Below are 16,683 nucleotides of genomic sequence, written 5' to 3'. Positions count from 1 at the left end.
GCAATGGGACAAAGTTGATAAATTATGATAAACAGTGTTAAGGATCCTTGCAAATAAATTATCAAAATCCTATGTGCATGTATAGAAAATAATCAAAACACCATGATAATGTGTTTATAATAGCTCTTGCTATGATAATAGCTCTTGCTATTTATCTGAAAGTTTAGAATAGAAGGCAGAAGTTATGCTACAGCTATGTAAAGCCCTAGGTAGATCTCATGTTAAGTACTGTGAACATTTCTTGTAAAGATAAAATGACAATGGAGAGAGTGTAGATTTACCATAATGATACAGACACATAAGCTTAAAGTGTTATGAAAGAGTATACAAACTGGATTATAAAAACATTGTTCAATTCAGTGTTGAGTCCTGCAGGCTCCAATAAGCTTTGCTGGAAGATCAGATGCTGTTGCATGACCTTACATTTGGATTTGTACTAGCATCAGCGGCCAAAGATAGAGAGGTCAGAGTGGAAGTTGGATGGAGAATGAAACTTAGAGGCAAAAGAAAGCTCAGGGTCTTTTGGGGAATGAACAGAGGTGTTTTGAAAAACAGAACTCAATCACTCTGATAGATTGAGTATTTGACTTGAAACTGTATAATTGCTTCTCTTTCCATAGATATATACTTATCTGCTGAGTGTTTCCATCATTTAATTTTTTCTGATTTCCAGTATCTGCATTTTTTTAAATCTCACTCAGTCAGTGTTTAGTTTCTCAAATGTAAGTGAGACCACTTTGCAAACACCCATTATACTGTACTACGTTGTAAGAAGTTAAACACAGTTTTAGCTGTGATTGTGTCCCCAGGTGGAAAGGCAAAAAACACGACTGTGATAATTTGGATGAAGATTGAAGTGAAGAACCTTTCCAGATATGACACCTTCAATTAGGAGAAAATAACAAAAACAATGATGCTGTGGCCATTTTAAGGATGTAAAACAGGTGTCAAAATGTTCATTAAGCTGGACAAATTCATAGACACACTCTGAGCTGGAGATACTCTGGTGCCAGTTGCCTGTACCTGAAAGCAAAGTTTGATGTTCATTTACCAAGTTCCTGTACTAGGAGGGCAAAAGGAACTTTCAATTATTTCTCTGATATCTCTGATATTTCTGTAGCCCAAAAGACAGCTTAATGTGTGAAAGCATCCAGAAGTGCAAGTTAGATGATTCTTTGCTCATTGAGACTTCAGTGAGAGGTAGTGAGAAATAGTGAGGCAATGCATTTCAAAACCTTGTTAAGATGTTTCATCCTAATGCTATCTCCCTTATCAGAATCAGGTATATTGTCACTGACAGATGTCATGAAGTTTCTTGTTTTGTGGCAGGAGTACAGTGTGTCATGACCTCAGACCCCTCCTTTGTGAGAATCGCAAGAGAGAGAGCCTTACGGTTTGGAATGTGGGCTGGCCGCTCAGCAAGACAAAAGCCTTGGACATAGCCATTGTCTTGGGAGACACCTTTGTGGAATAAGGAACTGGACTACGTGCAAACCCTAAGGGCAATGTGAGATGGGTGATGGGGGAAAGATTGCCTCACCCCCACCCTGATTGACATCTACAACCCTGCCAGTCCAGATAAAAGGTGGGCTGCCGAGGCGGGGCCTCAGACGCACCAAGGAGACACACGAAGAAGACACGATAGTGCTTCCCGTCAGAGCGGGAAGCCATTCTGAAGGAAGCCACGTGCGTTAGATTCCGGATCGGGAGTCTGTGGCTGGACCCAAAAGGAAAAACCGCTTTAACTAACAGCAGGGATTTGCTTCGCAAGGACGACGGGCAAGTGTTCCTTTTCTCTCTCTCCAACACGTGAAATGCCAGTGGTTCCCGAAACGGGGAAGCCTGCAGACTTTGAGTGACTCTTATATCCCATTGGACTCAGTATCCCCTAGACAACGATAGAGCTCATTTTTGATTGATTATTACTACACCTGTGCTTTAGATTGAGTTTTGACGATGTGTATGATCTGAATGTTTTGTATTAACCATACGTTTGTGCCCCTTTATAAATAAAACGTTTGAAAATAGAAGCACCAGGCTTCAGTGGACCTCTCTATCTTTGCTGGTAAGTCACCCGGTTACTGGGGAACGTAACAAGTGCAATACATAAAAAAATTTAATATAAAACAACATAGTGCAAGTAGAGAGCAAAATAATGTGTAGTGTTGTTGACTGTTTAGAAATCTGATGGTGGAGGGAAAAAATGTTGCTAAAATATTAAGTATGTTGCCAGATGCTGCAGGATTCACAAAGGGTATAGTTCTATTTTCCCTTTCAAAGTGTGCATAAAAGTTGTTGAGCTAATTGGGGAGTGAAGCATCTTAGCCATTTATGATGTTAGGTTTCGCCATGTTGAAAGTAAAGGCTGCAATCACTGCCACAACCAATATGCATCCTATTGAATCTCTAACTTCACTCAGAATTATTGTTTCACCCTTATGATAGCCTCCCATAGGTAATTCAATTTCAGTAATACATCCAAAAATGTACTCCTTGTAACAGATTGTATTGTACATTTTGTATTTTTACAATTAAAATGATATACTCACTCAATTTTATGTGGACTATGATCCCTACATGGACCATAGTTGTAAAGGTACACTTGTCGAGGAATGAAATCTGAAGTGAGAGAGATCACTAATCCATTTCCGATAACAGCAAGAACACCAATTGCTTCCAGAATTTTCAACCATATTCCTGCATTGTTATGAACACAAAGACATATTACTCATCATTTTCTTACTGTCATACTGTTGTGCAAGTTTTATTTTGTATCTTTCTGTATCTATTGTTTAAGTCCTTAATAGTTTCATTGGTATCACACGAATTTTTCATATTACTGCCCAGATAATGAATTTCAACCATAACATTGACCATCCATTTCCCTCCATGGATGCTACCTGACCCATTGAGTTCTCCAGCTCTCTTGTGTGTTGCTCTAGATCAGAGGAGGAGATCTGAGGTGGGACAGGGGCAGCAGAAAATGAAGTAGTGACAGAAATGGCTGAAATAGAATAGTAAATGTTAGTGAATAACAACAACAAATTAAATCTAAGATTACTGCAAGATTGGAAGAAATGCTACAAATCAGAGATACAGGGTTTTGTTGTAACAGTGTCAGAGATCAATGATGCATATATCAGAATGGTGGGTTAGAGAATTAAAATGACTAGTATATGGAACCTGAGGTTATTTCTGCAGACTGAATGGAGGTGTTCCTCAGAAGTGTCACCTATCTGTGTTTGATGAGCACCACCTGCGGTACACTAAAATGTTTTGGACTTTTTGGGCTCATCAAAGAACAGTACTGTACCTCCCCTTCTTCCGAGGTACAGCATCTATATAAAGTATTTATCACCCTTGGAACTTTTCATGTGTTACTGTTTTACAACATTGAATCACAGTGGATTTAATTTGGCTTTTTTGACACTGATCAACAGAAAAGACTTTGTTGTGTCAAAGTGAAAACAGATCTCTACAAATTACTCTAACTTTATTACAATTATTAAACACAAAATAATTGATTGCATAATTACTCACCCCCCTCAAGTCAGTATTTAGTAGATGCACCTTTAGCAGCAATTATAGACTTGAGTCTGTGTGGATAAGTCTCTATCACCTTTTCACAACTGGACACTGCAATTTTTCCACATTCTTCTTTACAAAGCTGGTCAAGCTCTGTCAGATTGCAAGAGGATCGTGAGTGAATAGCGTTTTGAAGTCCAGCCACAAATTCTCAACTGGATTGGGGTCTGGACTCTGACTTAGCCACTCCAGGACATTAACTTTGTTGTTTTTAAGCCATTGCTATGTAGCTTTGGCTTTATGCTTGGGATCACTGGCTTGCTAGGAAACAAATCTTTTCCTAAGACGCAGTTCTCTTCCAGACTGCATCAGGTTTTCCTCCAGGATTTCCCTGTATTTTGCTGCATTCATTTTACCCTCAACCTTCACAAGCCTTCCAAGGCCTGCTGCAGTGAAGCATCCCCACAGCGTGATGCAGCCACCTCCATGGTTCACAGGTTTTGATGATGTGCAGTTTATGGCTTAGGCCAAACATAGCATTTAGTCTGATGGCCAAAAAATTCAATTTTGGTTTCATCAGACCATAGAATCTTCTTCCAGCTGACATCACAGTCTCCCATGTCTTCTGGCAAACTCAAACCAAGATTTCATGTGAGTTTTTTTGTACTAACAGTGGCTTTCTCTTTGCCACTCTCCCATAAAGCTGCAACAGTAGTTTGCACAGTCTCTCCCATCTCAGCCACTGAAGATTATAACTCCTCCAGAGTTGTCATAGGTCTCTTGGTGGCCTCCCCCACTAGTCCCCTTCTTGCATGGTCACTCAGTTTTTGAGGATGCCCTGCTCTAGGTAGATTTACAGCTGTGCCATATTCTTTCCACTTCTTGACGATTGACTTAACTGAACTCCAAGGGACATTCAGTGACTTGGAAATTGTCTTGTATACATCTCCTGACTCGTGCTTTTCAATAACCTTTTTGTGGAGTTGCTTAGAGTGTTCTTTTGTCTTCATGGTGTTGTTTTTGCCAGGATACTGACTCACCAGCAGTGGGACCTTCCAGATACAGGCACATTTTTACTACAATCAATTGAAACATCTTGATTACATATAGGTCTCCAAAAACAGATCTCCATTTAACTAATTATGTGGACTTCTAAACCCAACTGGCTGCACCAGTGATGATTTAGTGTGTCATATTAAAGCGGGAGAATACTTATGCAATCAATTATTTTGTGTTTTATATCTGTAATTAATTTAGATCACTTTGTAGAGATCTGTTTTCACTTTGACATGATTTCTGTTGACCAGTGTCAAAAAAAATGAAATTGACTCCACTGTTGTAAAACAATAGAATATGAAAACTTCCAAGGAAGGTAAATACTTTTCATAGGCACTGTATATAGTCACCTTCTAGGATCAAGAATGAATTCAACAATTTATTTTCCCTCACATTTCCAGCAATCTGGGTCTTCTTTTCTCAAATTCAAGTAACTTTTTGAATGAATGAATGAAATTTTATTTTGGTCAGTACAAACATAATAAATAGCATCATTTTCAATGATGATTTCATAAAACAAAATTAAATAATAAAAATCTTTAAAACAGACCAAAAGGATGTTGGCTGAAGCTACAGGTTATTATGCCTACCCCTCTTACTGATACAACAACATATTTGGCATCAATCATCACATCAAAACAAAAAAATTCATTATCTTTTAACACAAAATCCAATTCCAAGTATCAATTATTTATATTACTCCCATTCATTTTAAATCATGGATTTTATATTTGTTTATTAAATTATTTTTAAGTAATTTTTTCAACTTATTAAGTGTGGTGCATGTTTTTAAATTCTCACTACAACTGTTCCATAGATTCACCCCTCTGACTGAAATACAATGATTTTTTTATATTTGTTCTTATTCTTTGTTTTTGAAATATACATGTTCCTCTCAAATCATGTTGTCTTTCTCTCATTTTAAACAATCCTTGGATACTTTGTGGTAACTGCCCATTTTTTACTTTATACATAATTTGTATTATTTTAAAATCTATGATATCTCTGAATTTTAAAGTACAGTATTTAGTTGAATAAATAGTGGATTGGTTGGCTCATAATAACTTGCCTTATTTATAATTTGTATGGCTTTCTTTTGGAGTAGAAAAATTGAGTTTGTATTTGTTTTGTATGTATTTCCCCATACCTCTACACAGTAAGTCATGTATGGGACTATAAGTGAACAGTATAATGTATACGAAGATTCCTGATTTAAGAAATCTTGTGCTTTGTACAGTATTGCAATAGATTTTGACATTTTTGCTTTGACATAATTTATATGTGGTTTCCAGCTTACCAGTCCTAAAAAAAATTTGTTTCAGATACCATATCAATTTCAACATCATTTATTCTAAATTTACTATATGGGTTTAGTACATGGTTTCCAAATACTATGAATTTAGTTTTACTTAGATTCAGTGATAATTTGTTAGTATCAAACCATTTCTTTATAATTTTTAGTTCTTTCTCCACTGTATCCAAAAGTTGTTTCAGATGTTTCCCACTACAAAATATAGCTGTATCATCAGCAAATAATATACATTTTAATGTCTGAGAAACCATAATGGACCAAGCACTGAACCTTGTGGAACCCCACAAGTTACCCTCAAAAGTTTTGAATTCAAGTTGTTTATATGTACATACTGATACCTGTCTTCCAAATAACTCCTTAACCAGTTATGTGCCACCCCTCTAATGCCATATCTTTCTAATTTTGTAAATTATAATTTATGGTCAATGGTGTCAAATGCTTTTTTTAGATCAAGGAATATTCCCCATTTCTTTCTATAGTGTTTGATATTTCTTCTACAAAATCTATTAATGCTTCTGTAGTGGTTCTGTTTTTTTCTGAAACCATATTGCTGTTCACAGAGTATATTATGTTTTGTTATAAAATTATTTAACCTTCTTACAAATATTTTCCCAATATTTTGGAAAACTGTGAGAGCAAAGAAACTGGTCTATAATTTGAAAATACATGTTTATGTCCAGCTTTGGAATGACCTTGGCTATTTTCATTTTATTGGGAAATTTTCCAGCAATCAAAGACTGATTACAGATACGAGTCAGTGGTTTCACAACACAGTCAATGATGTTTTTAATAAAATGCATATCATATCCATTCCAATCTGTTGATTCTTGCTCTTTGATTTATATACTATATCAATTATTTGTTTTTCATCAGTTGCTCTAATAAATATAGTGTAAGTGTTTATATTGATAATATTACTATTTAGTCCATCTTTATTGCTGGGTTCAGTAATTGATTTAGCTAATTTGGTTCCCACATTAACAAAGGAATCATTAAACCTATCTGCAACCAAATTAGTATCCTTTATTACCATATCATTGTTTGAATTAAAGTAATATGGGTAAATTGTTTTTCTTTTATCCTTTTTAATAATTTCATTTAGAACTCTCCAAGTATTTTTAATATTATTTGAGATCTATTATTTAAACCTCAGCCTTTGCTCACACTTTCTTAGATGCTCCCTTGCTATTTTTTCCATTCAATCACTCTGAGCTTTGAATACAGCATTGACTTTTCCTTTTGTTCTGTCTACTCCTTCTTCTCTTCCTCTGCCACCTAATTTTTTTACTTCTCTAACTTCTCAAAATTCAGAACAGTAATTGGTCTGAAATATTAAAGTCTTATTTCTTTCTCACAGGTGCTGCATAACCGTCTGAGTACTTTTTGCAATTACCATTTTAATTAGGGATTGGAAAGTGTAAATTTAATTTATGGAGCATATCTCAAGAAGAGCAACTTGAGACCTAAATCATTATCTTATACTTGAACTCAAAAAAAAAATTGGCCTTGCAAAAAATTCAGTTTTCCATGGTGAAGGGAAGGATAGGGGAGGGGTTGCATGGCAAATACACAATTCCTCTGGCTTTGGAATCATGATGAAGAGGTAATTTTAAATCCTGCCTTGTAGCAATGTGCTACACACAGCACTGAAATAACGACACACAGTCGGTAAGTCATTTCGAGACTAGTTTACTCAAACTTCATGGCGCTGGCATTTAATCCCTAGTGCCCACCCTCTCCGGGCGGAAATGACGTCAGAGGTGCATTACCAAAGTCTCTCCCCGCGCGCTGGCTATTTGTGAGCCGGTTCGCCTGCACAGAAAGTGGGTCGCCACATAACCCCACTCCCCCACACCCAGAACCGGCGATACACCCCCCAATGTCCACAGTCTGGATCAGCCTCTGTTTGGGAGGTCTGCCTCTGCGCCGCGGTGCCTGAACCTCGACTGGCTGTGCCAAGTCCACATGGGCTGATTTGAGTCGGTCCACCGTGAAAACCTCCTCTCTCCCCCCAATGTCCAGAACGTACGTGAACCTGTTGTTGCTGATCACCTTGAACAGCCCCTCGTACGGCCGCTGTAACGGTGCCCAGTGTCCGCCCCTTTGTACAAACACAAACTTACAGTTCTGCAGGTCTTTGGGTACATGGGTCAGGGTCCGTGCTGTGAAGTTGGTACAGGGGCCAGGTTGCCGAGCCTTTCGCATAGCCTGTCCAGGACAGCTGCTGGTTCTTCCTCTTGCCCCCTTGGGGCTGGTATGAACTCTCCTGGGAAAGGCCAGGGGTGCGCCGTACACCAACTCGGCTGACGAGGTGTGCAGATCCTCTTTGGACGCTGTGCGAATTCCAAGCAGGACCCAGGGAAGCTCGTCCATCCAGTTAGGTCCTCTCAGGCGGGCCATGAGAGCCACCTTCAAGTGACGGTGGAAGCGTTCCACTAGTCCGTTCGACTGTGGGTGGTAGGCAGTAGTGTGGTGTAGCTGAGTTCCCAACAGGCTGGCCACAGCCGACCACAGGCTGGAGGTGAACTGGGCGCCTCTGTCGGAGGTAATGTGGGCCGGTACCCCGAAGCGTGCTACCTAGGTTGCAATCAGTGCTCGGGCGCAGGAATTGGCAGATATGTCGGTGAGCGGGACTGCCTCTGGCCACCTCGTGAACCGGTCTACCATAGTTAGGAGGTACCGCACTCCTCAGGGCACTGGTAGGGGGCCCACGATATCCACATGAATGTAGTCGAACCTCCGGTGGGTGGGTTTGAACTGCTGCGGTGGGGCTTTAGTGTGCCACTGCACCTTAACTGTTTGGCACTGCGTGCACGTTCTGGCCCATTCACTGACCTGCTTGCGAAGTCCATGCCACGCGAACTTGCTGGAGACCAGCCAGACGGTTGTCCTGATGGATGGGTGCACCAAACCGTGTATGGAGTCGAAAACTCGCCGCCTCCAGGCTGCCGGGACGATGGGGCGTGGTTGGCCGGTAGCCATGTCACACAAGAGGGTCCTCTCACCTGGGCCTACGAGAAAGTCTTGCAGCTGAAAACCCGAGACTGTGGTCCTGTAGCTGGGCATCTCATCGCCTGCCTGCTGCGCCCTCCGCCAGTGCTGCATAGTCCACCCCCAGGGACAGGGCCTGGACAGCTGGTCTGGAGAGTGCGTCTGCCACGACGTTGTCCTTTCCCGAGACATGCTGGATGTCCGTCATGTACTCGGAGATGTAGGACAGATGTCGCTGCTGGCGAGCCAACCAGGGATCGGACACCTTCATGAACGCGAAGGCCAATGGTTTGTGGTCCGTGAACGCGGTGCACGGCCCGCCTTCCAAGAAGTACCTGAAATGGCGGATTGCCAGATACAATGCCAACAGCTCCCAGTCGAAAGCACTGTACTTGAGTTCAGGTGGTTGTAGGTGCTTGCTGAAGAACGCCAGGGGTTGCCAGCACCCCTCGATGAGCTGCTCCAGCACCCCACCGACTGCTGTGTCAGATGCATCCACCATGAGGGCGGTCGGAACATCCATTCTGGGGTGCACCAGCATCGCGGCATCTACCAAGGCTTCCTTGGCTTTAACGAAAGCGGCCGCGGCCTCCTCATCCCAAGTAATGTCCTGGCCTTTACCCGACATCAGGGTGCACAAAGGGCACATAATACGGGCTGCTGAGGGGAGGAAACGGTGGTAGAAGTTCACCATACCAACGAACTCCTGCAGGCCTTTGACCGTGTTGGGCCGGGCAAAGTGGCGGTTCGCGTCTACCTTGGCGGGCAGAGGTGTTGCCCCGTCTTTGGTAATCCTGTGGCCCAGGAAGTCAATGGTATCGAGACCGAACTGGCATTTGGCCGGGTTGATCGTGAGGCCAAAATCACTCAGGCGGGAGTAGAGCTGGCGGAGGTGGGACAGATGCTCCTGACGACTACTGCTGGCGATAAGGATGTCGTCCAAATAGATGAACGCAAAGTCCAGGTCACGTCCCACCGCATCCATTAGCCGCTGGAACGTCTGTGTGGCATTCTTCAGCCCGAACGGCATTCGGAGGAACTCGAACAGGCCGAACGGGGTGATGTGTGCTGTTTTGGGGATGACTTCAGGGTGCACCGGGATTTGATGGTATCCCCGGACGAGGTCTACTTTGGAAAATATTCTTGTCCTGTGCAGGTTTGCTGCAAAGTCCTGTATGTGCGGCATGGAGTAGCGGTCTGGAGTTGTAGCCTCATTCAGTCTGCGGTAGTCGCCGCATGGTCTCCAACCCCCGGCTGCTTTGGGCACCATGTGCAGGGGGGAGACCCATGGGCTGTCGGACCTCCGTACAATCCCCAATTCCTCTATCCTCTTGAACTCCTCCTTCACCAGGCGGAGCTTTTCTGGGGGGAGCTTTCATGCGCGGGCGTGGACGGGTGGTCCCTGGGTCGGGATGTGGTGCTGTACCCCGTGTCTGGGCATGGCTGCCGTGAACTGCGGTGCCAGAATTGATGGAAAGTCCGCCAGGATTCTGGTGAATTCGTTGTCCGACAGCGTGATAGAGTCCAGGTGTGGGGCCGGCAACTTGGCTTCACCCAGGGAGAACGTCTGGAAAGTCTCGGCATGTACCAGTCTTTTCCCTTGCAAGTCAACCAGCAGGCTGTGAGCTTGCAAGAGGTCCGCCCCCAGGAGTGGTTGGGCCATGGCGGCCAGTGTGAAGTCCCACGTGAACCAGCTGGCGCCGAACTGCAGCTGCACTGTGCGGGTGCCGTAGGTCCGTATCGTGCTGTCGTTTGTGGTCCTCAGGGTGGGTCCTGGCTTCCTGTTGCGGGTGTCGTACCCCGTCGGGGGCAAGACGCTGATTTCTGCTCCGGTGTCAACCAAGAAGCGGCATCCCGACTGTTTGTCCCAGATGTACAAGAGGCTGTCTTGGTGGCCAGCCACCATAGTCATTAGTGGCAGCTGGCCCTGGCCCTTGCAGGGGGGGCAACAACAGCGGGCTTTTGTGCCCCACCACTGGTGGTAGAAACACCACTGTTCACTGTCCTCCTCACTCCTGCCTCTGTGTTGTGTGCGCCCCCCTGCCGGGCTGGTCTGGTCTGCTGTTGGGCGCGTGGCCTGGTAATCTGACCGACGGACGCCACGCTCTCCCTCTTGGCTTTCCACAGCATGTATGCCCGGGCTGCCACCTTCCAGGGTTCGCTGAAATCTGCATCGGCCAGCAGCAGATGTATGTCCTCGGGCAGTTGCTCTAGGAACGCTTGCTCGAACATGAGGCAGGGCTTGTGTCCGTCGGTTCATCAATGCTGACGGCAATCTGCCTCCCAAACCGTACAGGCACCCTGCTCACGCTGTGAGAGGCCAAAGGTCCCAATGAGCAGCGCCTTGAATGCTTCATATTTGCCTTCTTCCGGGGGCGACTGTATGAAATCCACAACCTGGGTGGCAGTCTCCTGGTCAAGGGTGCTCACCATGTGGTAGTAACACATGGAATCAGAAGATATCTGCCGAATCTGGAACTGGGCTTCTGCTTGGCTAAACCACATGCGTGGTCGCAGCGTCCAGAAAGTCGGCAGTTTCAGCGAAACTGTGTGAACAGATGAAAAGTCGGTCATCTTTGGTCCAAATCCCGTTTGGACCGTCGGGGTCACTAATGTAGCGATGTGCTACACACAGCACTGAAATAACGACACGCAGTCGGTAAGTCGTTTCGAGACTAGTTTATTCAAACTTCGCGGCGCTGGCATTTAATCCCTAGCGCCCGCCCTCTCCAGGCGGAAATGACGTCAGAGATGCATTACCAAAGTCTCTCCCCGTGCGCTGGCTATTTGTGAGCCGGTTCGCCTGCGCAGAAAGTGGGTCGCCACAGCCTCTTATTTACCCGACTGGAAAGACAGATTGATTAGAGATAGTGTTTGAAGAAGCAACCAAGAGTGTTGTAACCTTCAATAAAGCCTTTGACAAGGCCATGAATGATAGGCTGCTGTGGAAAGTTATACCGCATAGAATTCAGTGTGAATAAGTTAAATGGATACAGAATTGGCTTGATTGTAGGATACAGGTGGTGATGGTGTAAGGATGTTTCTCAGGGAATTTCTCAATATACTGGCTGTCTTGTCTCTCCACTCTCAATCCTCATACAAGGTTTCAACCCAAAACTTCGACAATTCCTTACGGATGCTGATGGAACTGAAGGGACTTACTGAAGAGTTTTAGCCCAAATTGTCAACTGTACTCTTTTCCGTAGATGCTGCCTGTCCTGCTAAGTTCCTCCAACACTTTATATATGTGGCTGATTGAGCTGCTGAGTTACCACAGCAGACTGCATGATGGAGGCAGGAACAGTAATAGCGTTAGGAGAATGAACAGGGTATAGAGGGATATGGAATTAAAGCAAGGTTTTGGAATTAGTTGTAAGAAACCTGATGGTTGGCATACAGTACATATGATGGGCCGGAGAGGCTGTTTCTGTGCTGTAGAACTCCATGACAACATGTCCCCACTTTCTTCTTAGTTATTTCTAGATTGTTACTACCCTGTGGATTAAGAATTCTTACTTTGATTCCTCCTTAAATCTCTCACTCCTCACCTTAAACGTTTGCGCCTTGGGAATGTTTCTTACTACCTATGCCTCACTATTTTTTTAATACCTAATTCGGGATCCCTTCAGCTTCCTCTGCTCTATGGAAATAAAACACAGCCTTTCTTGTTTTCCTTCATAACTGAAACCTTCAATCCTGCCACTCCCTAGTCAATCTCCTCTACACTCTCTCAAGTGTAATAACATCCATCCTACCAGAACTGCCCAATATAGTCCAGCTGTGGTCTAACCGATGATTTATAAAGTTGAATGAAGGCTTTTCTGTGGGAAATAAAAGTAGGTACAAGACAAATCCATGATTCTCCCCTTATCCAAATCTAAGAAATGCTTAAAGGCCAAGACTAAAAAGATAAATCTGCCCGTCTACAAAAACTCACAGAACTAAAGAAATACAGTTGGGCCAACAACCGTATTATGGACTTCTACCAAATATACTGTGTACTAATTATTTGTCAGACACTTCAATAAAAGCTAATATGATCTAGACTAGGTTACATGGTCAGCACAACATTGTGGGCCAAAGGGCCTGTAATGTGCTAGTAGATTTTCTATGTTCTATGCTTTATGTTCTAGATCAAATTATAACTTGTCAAGGATACATAGAAATAAATTTATCTACATACCACTGAATAAAATAAAAGCAATGATCAAAATCTTACCAATATCTTTTGCTTTCCGTGGTATTGGTCGTTTGAAGTGCCATATCATCTTTTTGGCATCCAATCGAATTTCAAATATGTTATTTAGAAAAGCTAGTAATGGAGCCAATGGAAAGGCTGCAACAAATATTGTGGTGAAACCATATTGAATTGCTGAAAAACAATAACAAATAAGCCATCACTAAACTATAAATCAATAGCCATCATACATTGTTAGGGCTCAAATGATGATTGTTCGGCAAAGCACTGGAGGCCATCCAGAACAAGCAAGCCAGGCTCCAGCATCGGACTTGATTACCTTAAAATCGAATATTCAAGAGAAATGCAGGACAAATATAGTATCCAAACAAATTTGCTTGCAACAGGCAAAATAAAGCATAAGACAGACAGAGACTCATACAATTCTACAGTGTAATTCTCTGAAGCTCATGAAGATATTAAACATACAAATTTAAAGAGTTGAGTTGTAATATATGTAGTTCAGATACGCCTCAAAACGCGGTCTTTGGCAGTGAGTGTCCACCACAATAGCACTTACTTAGCTATACAATGATCTCTCCAGGGCAGTCAAGTAACAGGAGGCTGCCAAACTTTTAACCAACTTTATATTTACCAGTTACTACCATCTTGCCATTGCTATTTTAAATATAATTGGGCACATATTTATCAGTGCAATAACAAAATACAGCATTGTAATGGTGTTGCCACAACTAATGAATCAGATCTAAGCTCTACAATCCTGCCACTTCCAACGGTAAATGGTGTTGGACAATTCAGCAACTCCCTGGATTAGCAGACATACTTGGTGACTGGGGAGCACAGCACATCAGTGCAAAAGAGAAAGCTTAAGTATTTGCAAGAATTTTCACTGAAGTGCCTAATGGAGAAGACATCTCTGCTTCGTCCAGTACTCTTCAGCTTATTTGATTCACTTCATGTGATTAAAATAGAAACTACTTAGGAACAAAGGCTAAGGGCATTGATGACTTTCTAGCAAAGGTACACAAGACTTGCTCTCCAGAACTTGCTGCATCATTAGCTAAGCCTTTCCAGTATATCAACAACAATGGTGTCTACCCAACAACGTGGAAAATTGCCAAAGGATGTCATATCTACAAGAAACAGGACAAATCCAATCTGGTCAATTACCACCCCATTAGTCTACTCTTGATCATCAGCAAAGTGATTGATGGGGTAATGTATAGTGCTATTATGTAGCACTTATAAAGCAACAACCTACTCAAAGAAGCTCAATTTGGGATCCACCAAAGTCAGTCAGCTCAAGATTCCATTACAGTTTTAGTCTAAACATAGACAAAAGAGCTAAACTCCAGAGGTGAAGTGATGCCAAGACAGCATTTGACTGAGTATAGCATCAAGAAGACCTGGCCAAATTGGTGTCAGTGAGAATCAACAGGAAACCCCTCCACTGGTTGAGATCATATTTAGCACAAAGAAAGATGGCCATGATGGTTAGAGATCAATAATCTTAGTGTAGTTCATCTCAATGGAGGAATTCCTCAGTGTAGTGCCCTAGACCCAGTCATCTTCAGCTATTTCATCAATGACCTCTCTTCAATCATAATGCTAGAAGTAGAGAAGTTCATTGATGATTATACAATACTCTGCATCATTTAGTGTTCCTCAGGTAACAGAGCAGTCCACACCAAATGTAGGGAAGACCAGGACAATATCCAGGCTTGGGCTGAGAGATAGCAAATAACATTTGTGCTATGCCAATGCCAGGCAATGATGATGTCAAAGAGGAGAAATTTCAGTTATTGCCTTCTGACATTGAATGCCATTATCATTACTGAATCACCCATTATCAATATCCTGAGAGTTAATATTGACTGGAAGCTGAACTGGAGTAACCATATAACCAATGTGGCTACAAGAGCAGCTTAGAAGCTATTAATCCTACAGAGAGTAATTTACCTGCTAGCTCCCCAAAGCCTATCCAAGGCTCAAATAAAGAATGTGATGAAAATCTTTCCGCTTGCTTAGATGAGTGCAACTTCAATCACATTCAATAAGCTCTATACCACATAGGACACAGCAGCCCACCTCAAAGGCACTCTGTCCACAACAATTTACTCACTCCATCTTTGACACATAGTAGCAGCAATTTATACCACCTAACAGAATACGTTGCAGACGCCTTAGAAATTATATCTTCTAAACCCAGCTGGGACAATGGCTGCACTCAATTCCACATGCTTTTAGCTTACTCTGTATGGATCAACACTTTTTCTTCATGGCCTTCCAATGTCTGCTATTCTAGATTCAGCCCTCCACTTTATGAAGAATGGAAACATGTATAACATAGCTGTTTGGCAAGAGATATTCACAGGGTACAAATCATTGGAGGCTGATCATCCAAAACCTTAGCATTCCAGGTTTCATAGATCCTTACAGAGATCTCTTTGTAACTTCCTGCTTAATATGCCTCGTTGTGATAGTAGAAGGTTGCTAATTCCTTGTACAGTTGTGGAGGTGAAACAATTTATCAATCTTCAAGTTCTGTCTTCAGAAATCACTGATGCTACTACTTGCAAATAAACACCAATCTTCCAGCTACTGGACAGTGATGATAACATTGGGTATGTGAGTCTTTAAGGTTATTAATGAGTTACTAACTGCATGTCCAAGTAACAGCATTCGCAAGAAATTGACTAGAGCTTTCCACTAGAGCTACTGCCTCAGAGTGCAATGACCTGAGTTCAGTTTTGACTTCCATTATTGCCAGTGTGGATTTTTCCTATTTGCCCTGTCATGTTTTTTTTTAAACGGGTGATCCAGTTTCCTTCTAGATTGTGCAATGTGGTAAATTAACTGGCCGCTGAAAATTGTCCTGTGTGTATTGGTAAATTTTTCAAGAGAACTAGAATATAAAGGCAAGGATGTATTACTGAGTCTTTATAAGGCTCAGACTGAACTTGGGAACGTAGTGAGCAGTTCTGGGCTAATTATCTAAGGAAAGATATGCTGGCACTGGAGAGGGTCCAGAGGAGGCTCACGAGAATGATCCTGGGAATGAAAGGATTAATGTGCGAAGAGCGTTTGATGGCTCTGGGCCTGTACTCACTGGGGTTTAGAAGAATGGGGGGGGGGGATCTCATTGAAACGTATTGAATAGAGAAAGGCCTAGATAGAATGGACACGGAGAGGATGTTTCCTATAGTGGGGAAAATCTAGCGCTATATGACACAGCCTCAGAATAGAGAGGCATCCACTTAGGACAGAGATCAGGAGAAATTTGTGGGTGGTGAATCTGTGGAATTCATTGTCACAGATGGCTATGGAGACTAAGTCATTGAGTATATTTAAGCAGAGCTTGCTATCAGTCGTAATGTCAAGGGTTATAGGGAGAAGGCAGTAGAATGGCGTGAGAGGGATAATAAATTAGCCATGATAGAATGGCAGACTCAATGAGGTGAATGACCTAATTCTGCACCTATGTCTTAAGGATTTATTTTCCATTCTTGAGGAATAGAGGGAAATGGAGTATAAAATGGGACTAGGTTAATCGTTAGCTTGGTCTTTGTGGACCAAAGGACCAGTTTCCAATGCAGTGACT

The 16,683-nt window shown here is 42.6% G+C and overlaps 1 protein-coding gene across 1 annotated transcript in view; it reads right to left on the bottom strand.

The window, feature by feature from the left end:
• The window catches only part of LOC140729846 (anoctamin-9-like), a 146,814-nt gene that overhangs the window by 19,745 nt on the left and 110,386 nt on the right, over positions 1-16,683 (bottom strand). The window contains exons 16-17 of the mRNA XM_073050056.1: positions 13,104-13,256; positions 2,550-2,697 (exon numbers count right to left, since the gene is read on the bottom strand). Of these exons, the coding sequence (XP_072906157.1) occupies positions 2,550-2,697; positions 13,104-13,256 (301 nt within the window). The remainder of the gene's footprint in view (positions 1-2,549; positions 2,698-13,103; positions 13,257-16,683) is intronic.

The sequence above is a fragment of the Hemitrygon akajei genome, chromosome 6, assembly GCF_048418815.1.
Source record: "Hemitrygon akajei chromosome 6, sHemAka1.3, whole genome shotgun sequence".
Lineage (NCBI taxonomy): Eukaryota > Metazoa > Chordata > Chondrichthyes > Myliobatiformes > Dasyatidae > Hemitrygon > Hemitrygon akajei.
The sequence above is the reverse complement of the archived record's forward strand: the minus strand, read 5'-3'. Positions and strand labels throughout refer to the sequence as shown.